The sequence below is a fragment of the Artibeus jamaicensis genome, unplaced genomic scaffold (genome assembly GCF_021234435.1).
Source record: "Artibeus jamaicensis isolate MK-2021 breed Jamaican fruit bat unplaced genomic scaffold, CSHL_Jam_final scaffold_1964, whole genome shotgun sequence".
Lineage (NCBI taxonomy): Eukaryota > Metazoa > Chordata > Mammalia > Chiroptera > Phyllostomidae > Artibeus > Artibeus jamaicensis.
The window spans coordinates 4,798,453-4,810,940 of NW_026522030.1; the positions used below are offsets into that span (position 1 = coordinate 4,798,453).

Here is a 12,488-nt window from a genome sequence, read left to right on the forward strand (position 1 = left end):
AGTAGTAGTAAAGCCACCACTTCACTTCCCACCCTGCGTGGCTCAGTGGAGGTCCCACAACTAGGTGCACCTACCACTCCATCCAGAAACAATCATCAATAAACTCCTAGAAGGTAGTCAGATTCCCACCAGCCCTCGGCAGAAATGAGGACCCTTCACTCTTCATTATGTGAGGAAGCCAAGTGGCGAAACTGGGGTTCTACCTCCCTATCAATAACAAGGTGAGCCTCCCTCTTTTTCCTGGTGGACCATGTCAGAGGAAACCAGATAAAATAAAAAAGATTTCAATAAGATCCACAGTTAAAACATAATATCCCAAATGCCCAGATTTCCACCAAGAATCACTTATCATACGAAGAACCTGAGAAATCCATAACAGAATTAAAAAGAAAAACAATCAATAGATATCACCACCAAGGTAGTGGAGATATTAGAATTAGCTGATCGATATGTTAAAATAGCCATCATAAAATGCGTAAACAAGCAATTACGAGCACAAAAATGAATGAAAAAAGAATAGTCTCAGAAAGTAAATAGAAGATATAAATGAAAGGCAAATGGAAATTACAAACTGAAAATATACAATAATTTTAAAAAAAAAACACTGGATTGGCTCAACAGCAGGTGGGAAGGATAGGGGAAATAGTCAATGAACTTAAAGATAAAACAATAGAAATTACCCACTCTGAACATCAACAGAAAATAGACTGAAAAAGAAAATGAATGCAGTTTCGAGATCCTGTGGAACTTAAAAAAAAAAAAAAAAATGTCACTGGCATCCTAAAAGGAGAGAAGCAAGAGAGTAGGACTCAAAAAGTATTCGAAGAAAAAAATGGCTAAAAACCTCTCATATTTGGCAAAATACATAAACATACAGATTCAAAAAGCTGACTAAATTCCAATGAGGACAAACACAAACAAATCCACACCAACACATCATAATCAAATTTCGGAAACTCTTTTTTCATTTTCCAAGAAGAAAATCTTAAAAGTAAAAAGAGAGATGCCCTGGCCCATGTGTCTCAGTTTGGTAGAGCATTGCCCCATAAACCAAAAGGTTGCTAGTTTGGTCCACAGTTGGGGCACCTAAGAGAGGCAATCGATTGATGCTTCTGTGACATCAATGTTTCTCTCCCTCTCTCTCTTCCTCCCTTTCCCTCTCTCTAAAATGAATAAGCATGTCCTTGGGTGAGGGTTATAAATAAATAAATACAAAGAGAGAGACCTAACATTTGGTGTACGAAAGACAGTTTGAATGACCGGAATTATGAAAAACTGTGGAACCAGAAGGAAGTGACAAAACATTTTTCAAGTGTTGAATAAAAAAGAACTGTCAACTCAGAATCCCATGTCCAATGAATATCTTTTAGTGATGAAAAAAATCAAAACATTCTCATGTGAAAGAAAACTAAGATAATTCGTGGTCCTCAGACTTACTCTAAAAAAGAAAAAAGGACAACAAACTAAAAAAAGTTTTCCAAAAAGAAAAGAAATAGTTAAAGAAGGAATCTGGGAACATTAGGAAGGAAGAAAGAACAGTTAGGAAAAATAGTGCCCAATAATGACACCCGTAGGCGGTGACAAGTTACAGAGACCTGGAACAAGCACTAAAAACCGCATAAAGACATATACTCAAAAACACTACCGTAAATCAAAATGACATCCTAAAAATGTTCAAGTAACCCGGTTTTATGCTTTCTAAAAGAAATTTACTTCACCTATAACTACTTAGGCAGGTTAGAAATAAATAGATAGGAAAAGACATATATAAATCAAACAAAAGTGGGAGAAGCAATAGTCATGTCAGATAAATTCAGCGTTAGAACAAAGAAAGGTGCCAGAGAGGGGCATCATGTCATCGCGAAGGGGTAATCCACCGAGAATGTATAGTAATCCTAAATGTCTATGCACCAAACTGCAGAGATGCAACATACGTGAGGTACAACCTAACAGAGCTTAAAGGAAACAGTAGACAAGTCCACATTAATAGCTGGATCCTTCAACACCCCCTCGTTCCACAACTGACAGAACAACCAGACGGGAAATTAGCAACGTTATAGAATAACCGAACAACATTATCAACCAAGAGGATCTAGTTAACATTTATGGAACACATTGCCCAGCAACAACAATACACACTCTTATTTTCAGTGCCTATGGAACACATACCAAAATAGACCATAGCCCGGGCTAGGAAAAGTCTCAACGAATTTAAGAATTCAAACCATACAGAGTGTTCTCCTGCCATAGTAGAATTGAAGTAGAAAACCGTGGCAGATATCAGAAAAGTCTCTCAATACTTGGAAACCACACAACATACCTCTAAATAATTCATGGGTTGAAGAGGAAGTCTTAAGGGAAATAAATAACACTGAATTCAAAGAAATAAAAAATAACAAAATTTGTGGGACACAGGTGGCGTGGTTATCTATCCTTTTATTTATAACTTACAGGGCAAGAAAAGGAAATAAAAGGCCTACAGAAAGAAAGAAGTCCACCCCCATTGGCAGATCAGTTGTTTGTCTAAATAGAACATCCCAAGAAGTAATGACTGAGTTCAGCAAGGTCTCAGAATATAAGAAAAATACACAAAGTATCAATTGTGTTTCTGTATACCAACGATGAACATATAGACACTGAGATCAAAAAGATACTACCTGCAGTCCCTAAAAAATAATGAAATACCTAGATGTAAATCTAACAAACTGTGAACAGTACATGGATGCTGAAAACTACAAAATGGTGATGAAAGAGATAAAAAAAGATAAAAATGCATGGAGACACGCGTGGTTTTCATGGGTTGGAAGCCTCAACATAGTGAAGATCTCCATTCCATCCAAATCGACGTAACGGTTTACTATAATCCCTATCAAAACCTCAGCACAATGTTTTTTCTAGGTACAGAGAAGATTTTTCTGCAATTTATATCAAAGGGCAAAAGAACTAGAATAGGCAAGACTTATTTTGAGAAATAACGCAGTACAAGGAATCAGTTGACTCTATTTTCAGACTTAACATAGTTTCAATAATCCAGACTGTGTGAAGTTAGTGGAAGAAAAGACACAGAGATCCATGGAACAGCACAGAAGACCCAACAAGACCTATGCATTTAGAAGCAATTTTAGCTTTCATGCATCCCTCAAAAGTCTCACTCATAAATCAAAATACATCACAGAATTAACTGTAAAAGATAACACTGTTAACATTGCTAGAACACGTGCATGTGTGTGCACACGAGAAAATCTCTGGGACTGGCAAAAATGTTCTTAGATTCCAAAGTATGATCTATAAAAGAGAAAATGATAACTTGGATTTTATCAAAATTAAAAACATTTGCTCTGTGAAAGCTCATTTGAAGATAAGACAAGTTACAGAGTGGGAAAGAAAATATTTGCAAACCACATGTCTGACAAAAGTCTAGTGTCTAGAAAATATAAAGAACTTTTTTTTTTAACTTAGTAGTTTAAAAAAACTCAATCCAATTAGAAAATGGGGAAAAGACATCAAGAGACATCTCACTGTGAAGGGTATACAGACTGAAAATAAACACCAAAGACGTTCAGCATCATTAACCATTAGAGAAATGCAGATTAAAACTGCAGTGAGATATTACTGCACACCTCCTGGGATGACTGAAATTAAAATTATTGACATCAAATACCAATGAGGATGTGGAGAAACTGGATTGCTTATACATTACCAGTGAGGTTTTAAAATAGTACCACCACCCCAGACAAGTTTGGCAGCTTCCTAAAAATATTAAACATGCACCTCTCGTAATCATTTCTTGAGTGCCTGTTACATGCTGGTTGTGAACGAGGCACTTTAGGTGGTTTTTTCGGAAATGCCTCCAGGAGAGGCTTTAAGATTCCCATGAGGAGGTGCTGGCCTAGATGCTTAGTGTCATAAAGCCTCTGTGGAACTTAGGTCTGCTTTCAGTCCTCACATACTTGTCTCCAGGATGTATTCCGCATGGAAAGAGAGGAAACCACGGCTGCAAGGTCACAGGACAGGTGCATGCTGGTGCCTGGGCATAAGCTCTAATCTTGTTCTCTCTAGAATCCTAGGACATCTCCCTTCTGCTCCAGTGACACTCCCTTCCTCAAAGACTTCCCTGGCCAAGGCCTCCCTGCTCCGAAGTTCCCCAGTCACTCGTATGAGTAGAGTTTTCATCTTTCCTTTCAAAATGTACTTTACTTCTTCATGCTTGTTCTATAACTAGTTCTTTAGTCTGACACACACAGGGATATATTTCTTATCTCTCAAACTAGATTCTAAGTTCCTTCAAAGTTCTCAGAACAGCAGCTACCATTTGCTGAACACTTTGCTAAGCACTTGGTACATTTACCTCACTGTATTAGTTATCTGTTGCTGCGTAACAAAGGATCCCAAATCAAGCAGCTTAAAACAAAAAGCACTGTTCTAGTTTCCTAGGGCTTCTGCACTAAACTACCATGAAATGGGGGGGTGTAAGACAAGAGAAAGGTGTCCCTTCACAGCCTGGGGCCCAGGAGTCTGAGATCAAGCTGTCAGCAGGGCTCTCCTCACTCCAAGAGCCCTAGGGGAGAACACTTTCTCATTTCTTCCAGCTTCTGGCGGCTGCAGCCTTTGTTGGCTTGTGGCCACATCAATTCGCCCTCTGCTCTTGCCTCCCTAGTCAGGGCAGGGACATACCTTGGGGAACATTCTCAGCCCAACACACTACCTCATAGGTTCGCTGTAAGGATCAACAAAGTGAGAGCAGGCAAAATGTTTAGATTATACCTGGATTATGGGACATACTTTTTTAAAGAACAAAGGTGGCGAGGAATAAGAGGAGGGTGCGAAAAACTGTGAGTAATCCCCTACTCCACATACTGGCCGTTACGTGGTGGGAAGGCCAGTTGTTCCTTCCAGCGCTTGTCCCCGAGTTTCTGCACACAGACCCAGCCCCAGCCCCAGCCCCAGTTCCAGCAAATGGCCCTGAACGACCCTATCGCCAGGTGCCCTCCCGTCTCACAGTGGCTGTTCCCAGACAAGCGGAGACCTTCTCTGAGCTCGTATTAATATGTACAGCACTTTGCTCACATGGAAAATTGATTTTTTCTTTTTAAGCACAAAATGTGGCTAGTTTTATAACCTTTCTGCAGTTTGACAAAGGCCATTTATAACCCACTTTCTCCCTCACCCTCCCTGACGCCAGTCTCAAATGTCTTGGAGAACTCTGTCTTGCATTGGTAATTATGAATTCTTCTTAAGCAAAATTTAATTTCCAAGAGGGCTGACCTTTTGTGTGTGACTGTGGGTTCTGTAAATTAATTCGTGTGTGTGTTGTTATTGATGTTGGTCGGGAGCAGGGGGCCTGGGGAGTGGGTCGGGGAGGGGGAGTACACGGGGAGGGCGCTTTAATCAGCTGTGCTCAGTGACGGGTGGGGAGGGCTGGGCCCGGGTGTTAATCTTTGTGGACAGGAAATGCCAGCGAGGTGACCGAAATGAAAACCTAGTGCTTCGTTTTCTGTCCCGAACACAAAGAGCTGGAACGGCTTCCCGTTCTGCTGGACTGGATATGAGTTTGGCCTCATCCAATGATGGTAAACTAAATTAAATAAAGAGCTGGTTGTCCCTACGATGTGGGATCTTCCTTTCACAGGGCACTTAGCTGGTGCCAGGCACGCCCTTGTCTGCGGTCCCTCAAGGTTGGGGTCACTGAGGTTTCTTAGAGTCCAAAGGGCAAGTGCTTGGCTGCATGGGGAACATGCACATCACTGGGCTGGGCACCTTGACTTTTGGCTTAGGGAAGACTCAGGTCATTGTTGTTTGGAAATCATTGATTTACTTAAGCTGGAGAGCGATGCTGCATAAAAATGTTGGTCCGATGGCCATTAGGAAGATGGTGTAGAGGAGACTGGGCTGGAGGCCAGCAAACTGGTTAGGAGGCCTTTGAAGGCTCCTGGTGTGAGTCTGCAGGTACCTCATTTAGGGCTCTAGGCACTAGGATGGAGAAGAGACAAATTTACAATAGGAAGGAAGAGAACTCACATGTGATGGGTAGCAAATTGCTGCCAGATTTTGAAGTAAGGTGGACACCTCCATGTTCTGACTTCAGCTTCTAGGTGTAGATGCTGTGCCCATTTCACAGATAAGGAAGTTGAGGTTCAGACAGGGTGAGTGTCTTGCCTTGGATCACACAGGAGAAGGGGAAGAACTTGAATTTAAAACTCATATTGAATCCTGGTTGATGTGACTCAGTGGATTGAGCGCCGACCTGCAAACCAAAGGGTCACCAGTTTGATTCCCAGTCTGGGCACATGCCTGGGTTGTGGGCCAGTTCCTCAGTGCAAAGCATGTGACACGCAACCACACATTGATGTTTTCTTTCTCCCTCCCTTACCCTCTGCCTAAAAATAAATAAATAAAATATTTAAAAAATATATAAACTCATATTGGGTAGGAGCTCTTTAAGATATATTATCCAGCTGCCTCTGCAAGTGACCTTTATAGCAACAGAATTTATTCAACAATGATGATCACAATAATGAGGATGATCCCAGCAATGTCAATATTAATAGCAGCTAATATCTGCTACACAACTGACCCATGCATGAGCCACAGCCCACAATTCTGTGATGCAGATACTGACAAAAGTCCCATTTTACAGGTGGGTACACTGACGTTTCGAGAGGAAAAGGGACTTGTCCAAGGCCACACAGCTATTCGTTGGCCAAAGGAAACTTTGAACTTGGCTCATAGGCAGCCAACCCACGTGCCTTTTCAGAAGGTGGGAGGAGAGGGCGTGATGGACCCACCACCTCCTCAGACGTGACTCCTCTGTCGCTTTCTCTCTGAGCAGTGTCCCGAGGAGCTGAGGCCCATGAAGGATGGCTCCGGCTGCTATGACCACTCCAAAGGCATCGACTGCTCCGATGGCTTCAACGGGGGCTGTGAGCAGCTGTGCCTGCAGCAGACTCTGCCTTTGCCTTACGATGCCACCTCCAGCACCATCTTCATGTTCTGCGGGTGAGTGTCCCAAGGCCCAGTCTATTCCTTCACAGGGGCGGGGGAGGCAGAGCCAATGTCTGGAACGACAGCTTGGCCAGGCTGGGCCTGACCTTCAGTGGCGTGGTCTTTTTGACCACTGTGACCTCACAGCCCAAGAGGCAGATGGCAAGAATATATATATCTTCCTGGTGGGTATTGGGAGGAAGAATAAATAATTGGTTAGTAATTATAATAAATGCAATGCATGCCCAGCCTGCATCCTAAGGTCAGGGTTAGTTTCTGCTGAAGCCCCCTGCCCCTTCTGCGCCCCCTGCAGGCCTGGTCAGTGTAGTTAGGAGACAAATGCAGGCACCATGAAGGCTTCACTGAGAAATGGGCAGGTGTGGCGTTAAGAACACAGGCCAGTCCCAGCTTTCAACTCTGGGTCTGCAGGAATTTGGCAGCACCAAGTTCAGGGCTTAGCCTCTTCGGCCCCTAAGGCCCTTATCAGTAGGGATAATTAACTGGGGGAGGGGACATGGAAATGAAACAGTGCAGACAAATGCTAAGAACTCTGTGGAGTTTTAAAGTCAGCTTGAGACAGAAGGAAGGGGCAGGCCTCCACTGACTTGCTGAGTGGCCTGGGACAAGTCACTTTCCCTCTCTGGGCCCGAGTCTGACCACCAGTGGGACAAGAATGCCTACCATTTCTTCCTGTTTACCTTGTTTTCCATGATCGAGGACTCGGGTCATTATCCCTTCACACATAGCATCTAGCACAGTGTTTGGTCCTCAGCAGTCACTCGAGAAAATGGCAGCCCTTCTTCTTTTCTGTGTTCTTTTTCTGGGGACAGCTTCGTATTAGCAAATGTCCTCACCATTTAACCTTCTGTGACTCAGAAAAGGAATCCTATGCTCAGTGGGAATGTTAGTCGCCGAAGTATACACTCAGTGTCCTACTAAGATAGAAAAGGGGAATAAAGGCCTGGAACAACCTTGCCAGTCTTGCCTTTCACAGAAAGGAGGGGTGGGTGGAGGAGTGTGTATGGGTTTAATTTCAGTTTAACAGAAAATTAGTTTCACCTGCTTGTTTCTAATCTGCAGGGTCCTATTTTCCTTGTGGGGCTTCTTCCAGGGTTTCCCTCTCTGCCCCAGTTACACCTGGGGCTGCAGGTGCCTTCCAGCAGGTGTTGGAGGAACTCACCTGAGGCCTTAGATATGTATCAGTAAAATAAATAGGCAATAAATTAGTGTATGCACACCGGAATTTACAGCAGTCTGTCTTCAGCTTAAGGGACTGCAGAGCAGTGTTGGGTAGATCATACATGGGCTGAGATCAAAGGCTTGAATGCAGAATCAGAGGTGTTCTTATCCTCGTTGTTTTTCTCCCTGTGTGCTTCGGCGGAGGTGACCTTTTGTTGTAAAAAAACCCACAGTGACAGCGATAGTGATTTTGACTTAGAAACTATCACTACCCTCTGTCCATAGCCCACTACCATGGTCAAGGGGACGGATGCAATCAGTAGACTTGGGTTCTGATCCTAGCTCTCCACTGCTGAATCTCTCGGACACTGGACCTCTGACCGTCAGTGTCCTCGTCTCTAAAGTTTTCATAATATCTACTTCACTATAATGATGGTTGTGAAGAGTGCAAAGTTACTCTACATTTAATAAAACTCCATGAAGGGTAAGGAATGTACCCAAGGTCATGTGGCTAGTAATGTAGGGTACAGCCTCTTGGTTGTGTGACCTTGAATGAATCGTTTAATGCCTCTGTGCCTCAGTGCCCTCATCAGTAAAGTAGGGATAATAATAGTTGTTATGAGGACTAAAACCACTGCATTAATTCCATCACAATATACACAAATATATGTAAAGTCCTGTGGACCAGTGCCCTGCACAGTTAACATGATATGTGTTTGTTAAATACAAGTGAATGATAGTAATGACCATAGCCCCCCACTTGCTCAGTGACCCTAGGTGCTCACTCTTGGCTTTCAGGTCTGTGACACAAGGGGGCACTACCCTTCGTTACAGGGAAAGGTCTCTGAAAGTCGAAATTAAACTGAATGGGTGGGAGTAGCCCTGACTTAATTGAGGTCCGTTCAAATGCTGATAAACAGGACAAAAAAGAAAATAAAACCCAGATTTCCTAAAACCAACTGTATTGCCCATACATTTTGAAAATTGTATATTAAGGATGCAAACGAGAAGTTAGCCACATTTGTTAGGAGCACTGTAAACAAAACAATGAAAGCTATTAGTAGGTACATGTACAGAAGTTGATCTAAAGAGGTGGTACATCCTCAGTAGGTGGGTGCATAAAAAAAGCTTTGGTAGTGCCCACCGACCAGTGAGGCTCTGCTGGCTGGGCATCTTCCCACAAAGCGAAAGGTCGCCAGTTGGATTCCTGGTCAGGGCACGTGCCTGGCTTGTGGTTTTGGGCCTCAGTTGGAACATGAAGGAGAGGAGATGTTTCTTTCTCATATTGATGTTTCTCTCCCTCTCTCCCTCCCTTCCCCTCTCTGTAATAAATAAGTAAATTTTTTTTTTAAAAAGCAGGGGTATATTTACACAATGGAACACAACTCAGCCAAAAAAAAAAAACCAAAACCCAAGGGAAATCTTGCCTTTCATGACGGCATGGATTGACCTGGAGACTGTTATACTAAGTGAAATAAGCCAATCAGAGAAAGACAAATACCATTTGATTTCACTTATATGTGGAATTTAATGAACAAACTGAACTAATGAACAAAGTAGAAAGACTCATAGATACAGAAAACAAACTGACAGCTGTCAGAGGGGAGGGGTTGGGGGAGCTGGGTGGAAAAGGTGAAGGGATTAAGCAAAAAAACAAAACAAAACAACCTCATACAGACAAAGTATGGTGATTACCAGGGCAAAGCGGGGAGGAGGAGGTGGAAGAGGGGACAAGGGAATAAATGCTGATGGAAGGAGACTTGGAGTCTTGAACGCACAGGACAGTATGCACATGATGTGTGATGGAATTGTACCCTTGAAACCTATATAATTTTATTAGCCAGTGTCACCCCAATAAATTCAATAAAATTTTTTAAAAGAAAAGAAAAAGGAAGTGGCATGCTACTGAATTAAGCAAGAAAAACAAACCCTCCTTCAAAAGGACCTTCTCAACTTGCTTGAAGCCCTTTGACCCTGAGTTTTAGGTTTAATTCACCCATTTGCAGCCAGGTTCATAATAACAGATGATACTTATTAAGTGCTACTCTGTGCCATGACTGTGCTGTGTGTTGTTTACATTGGCCCATGTTCTCATAACAACTCTACAAGGGAGGTACTATTACAGTCCCCTTTAGTGTCAGGAAAACCAGGCACAGAGAGGCTCAGTGACCTGCCCAAAGTCACACAGCTGGCAAGTGGGGGCATTGGATTCAAACCCAGGCTTCTGGCTTCAGTCAGTGAAGACAGGTTCGAAGTCACTGCTGGCCATACACTCCCAGTTGTATGGTTTTGAGATATTACTAAACTTCTCTGAGCTTCCACTTTCAAGTGGAACCAGGTGTGACTGTAGTGCCATTGTGGAGATTAAATGCAACTAGATATGCACAAGGGCTGACACGCTGAAGCACTCAGGAAGTGACAGTTACAATTAGCCTCACAGGTATGAAGCCATCTCATTTAACCATTCAGTGACTAAATTGTACGCCTTTACCTCTCTATCTCCAACACCTACGATATGGCCTGGCCCATAGTAGGTGCTTTATTAGAAATTGTTAAATGAAGCTCCTTAGTTAACATGGCTAGGGCAGTTCTTCCCAGTCCGGCCTTTCTGACTGAGTTTCTAGCTCAGTTCCTCTGTCCTGAATTAGGCCTCTTGGCTTTGGCTTCTGAGATTTTGATAACATTGTTCCCTCTGCATCTCCCCTCTTCCTCCTCTGTGTCCTGGCCATTTGTCTGTGGCTCCTCAGCTTGGACAGCTCTGTGTCATCTCCAAGTGTGGGTGCAGGCGTCACCTTCTCCAGTAAGATTTCTCTGAGCCCCACGAGGGTGCAGGGGTGAGAGGGAGCGGGGTCCTAGGGTACCTCCTTTATTCAGTGGATACTATTTAAATACTGGCTCAATAATTATTGAGTGGGGTTAGGGCATGCAAAGAAAGGACTTTTTAGTGTCTTATTTTGCTTTGTATTTTTTCATTTCTACCCATAAGACCCTCTTGCAAGGGAGAGGTCTGTTTACGTTTGGCCTTGAGTTCTAATTTGTTCCCGTGAAATACTGGTTCCTCTTGTAGACTGGACCTCTGGCTAGCTGCCCCGGTTATCAGCCCCTAGGCAGGTCAAGTTCCCCAAAAGTGAGTCAAGACTCCTTTCTCTGGGGTCACTTAGCCCCCCGCCAACCCTGTGCTTCTCATCCCCGTGGTATAGCGGCCCCACTGCTCTGTTGACTTACCTATTTCTAGTCTGGTCTCAGTCACACTGTAAACGCCTCACAAGCAGAGACTGGGCCTGAGTCACCTATGCGTCCCCACTGTCATTTTCCACTGCTTGACTGCACCACCGCCCCACTTCTTCAAAATCACAATGGTTGACTTAAGGAATTCATCTACCTAAGATTTGTTTCACCCGCTCTGTGCCCAGTCCTTTGTGGGATGCTGAGAATGCAGAGAAGTACTGAGCAGAAGCCTGTGCCCACCTGGGGCAAAGGGGGCGTTGGGGACAGGTGGCCGAGCCCCACTGGGTCCTGACTGATGTTGATAGAGCACAGGTGCCCAGATGGTAGAGAGAAGCTAGCGGATTTGAGAAAGGTTGATAAGGTCATTGGATGCTAAGCTGAGGCACTTAGAATGAAATCTTATAGGTGAGGGAACATTACTTTCCCCTAAGACCTTGGCAAGTTACCTAGCAACCATGGGTGTTCACGGTGTATACCGTGAATTCTCTCAAGAGAAGTTAATATTATTCACATAAATCCAACCTGTAAAAGAATGTATAATATAAAGATAGCACCTATCCGAGCCATTTGTAAGGAGGGAAAGGGTGAGTGAGAAAATGGTTTCAGGAGCCCGAAATGGGGGAGCGTCTCCAGATGACATCAGTTTAACTCTATGCTAAATTTGTATCCTGTCCTTGCTTGAGGAAAGGAAGGTTGTGTGTGTTTGTTTTCTCGTCAAGGGAATACACATTTTCCTGACTTAATTCGCTAAGAAAGATGTTTCCTACAGGCCTGTGTAAGAAAGAGCGAGCACATCATCAACATTTTTGAAGTTTCAGCGTTTCTCAGGTCATTTAGAGGAGGAAATGGCCAGGGCTCACAAACAGCCTAGAGGTACAGTCAGGATAGGAGGCATCCTGAACTTCTTTCTTCTGATCTGAAAGTTTAAAGTGTGTAAGTATAATTTAACTAAAATGTAATAAGAGCATATTTTAAAACAGGAGCTCAAAAAGCATGTCCAGCCTCAAATAGTAGCCTATCTGTTTAATGTCATTTTTAAGTGATTTGAAGAAGAGGAGATGAGTATATGTATTTTATATCCATCATCAGATGGAAACTGT

General features: G+C 43.2%; 1 protein-coding gene across 2 annotated transcripts in view; it reads left to right on the top strand.

The window, feature by feature from the left end:
- Positions 1 to 12,488, top strand: part of ASTN2 (astrotactin 2) — an 817,144-nt gene that overhangs the window by 490,786 nt on the left and 313,870 nt on the right. For both annotated transcript variants that reach the window (XM_037154714.2, XM_037154715.2), the window contains exon 12: positions 6,830 to 6,996. In XM_037154714.2, the coding sequence (XP_037010609.2) occupies positions 6,830 to 6,996 (167 nt within the window). The remainder of the gene's footprint in view (positions 1 to 6,829; positions 6,997 to 12,488) is intronic.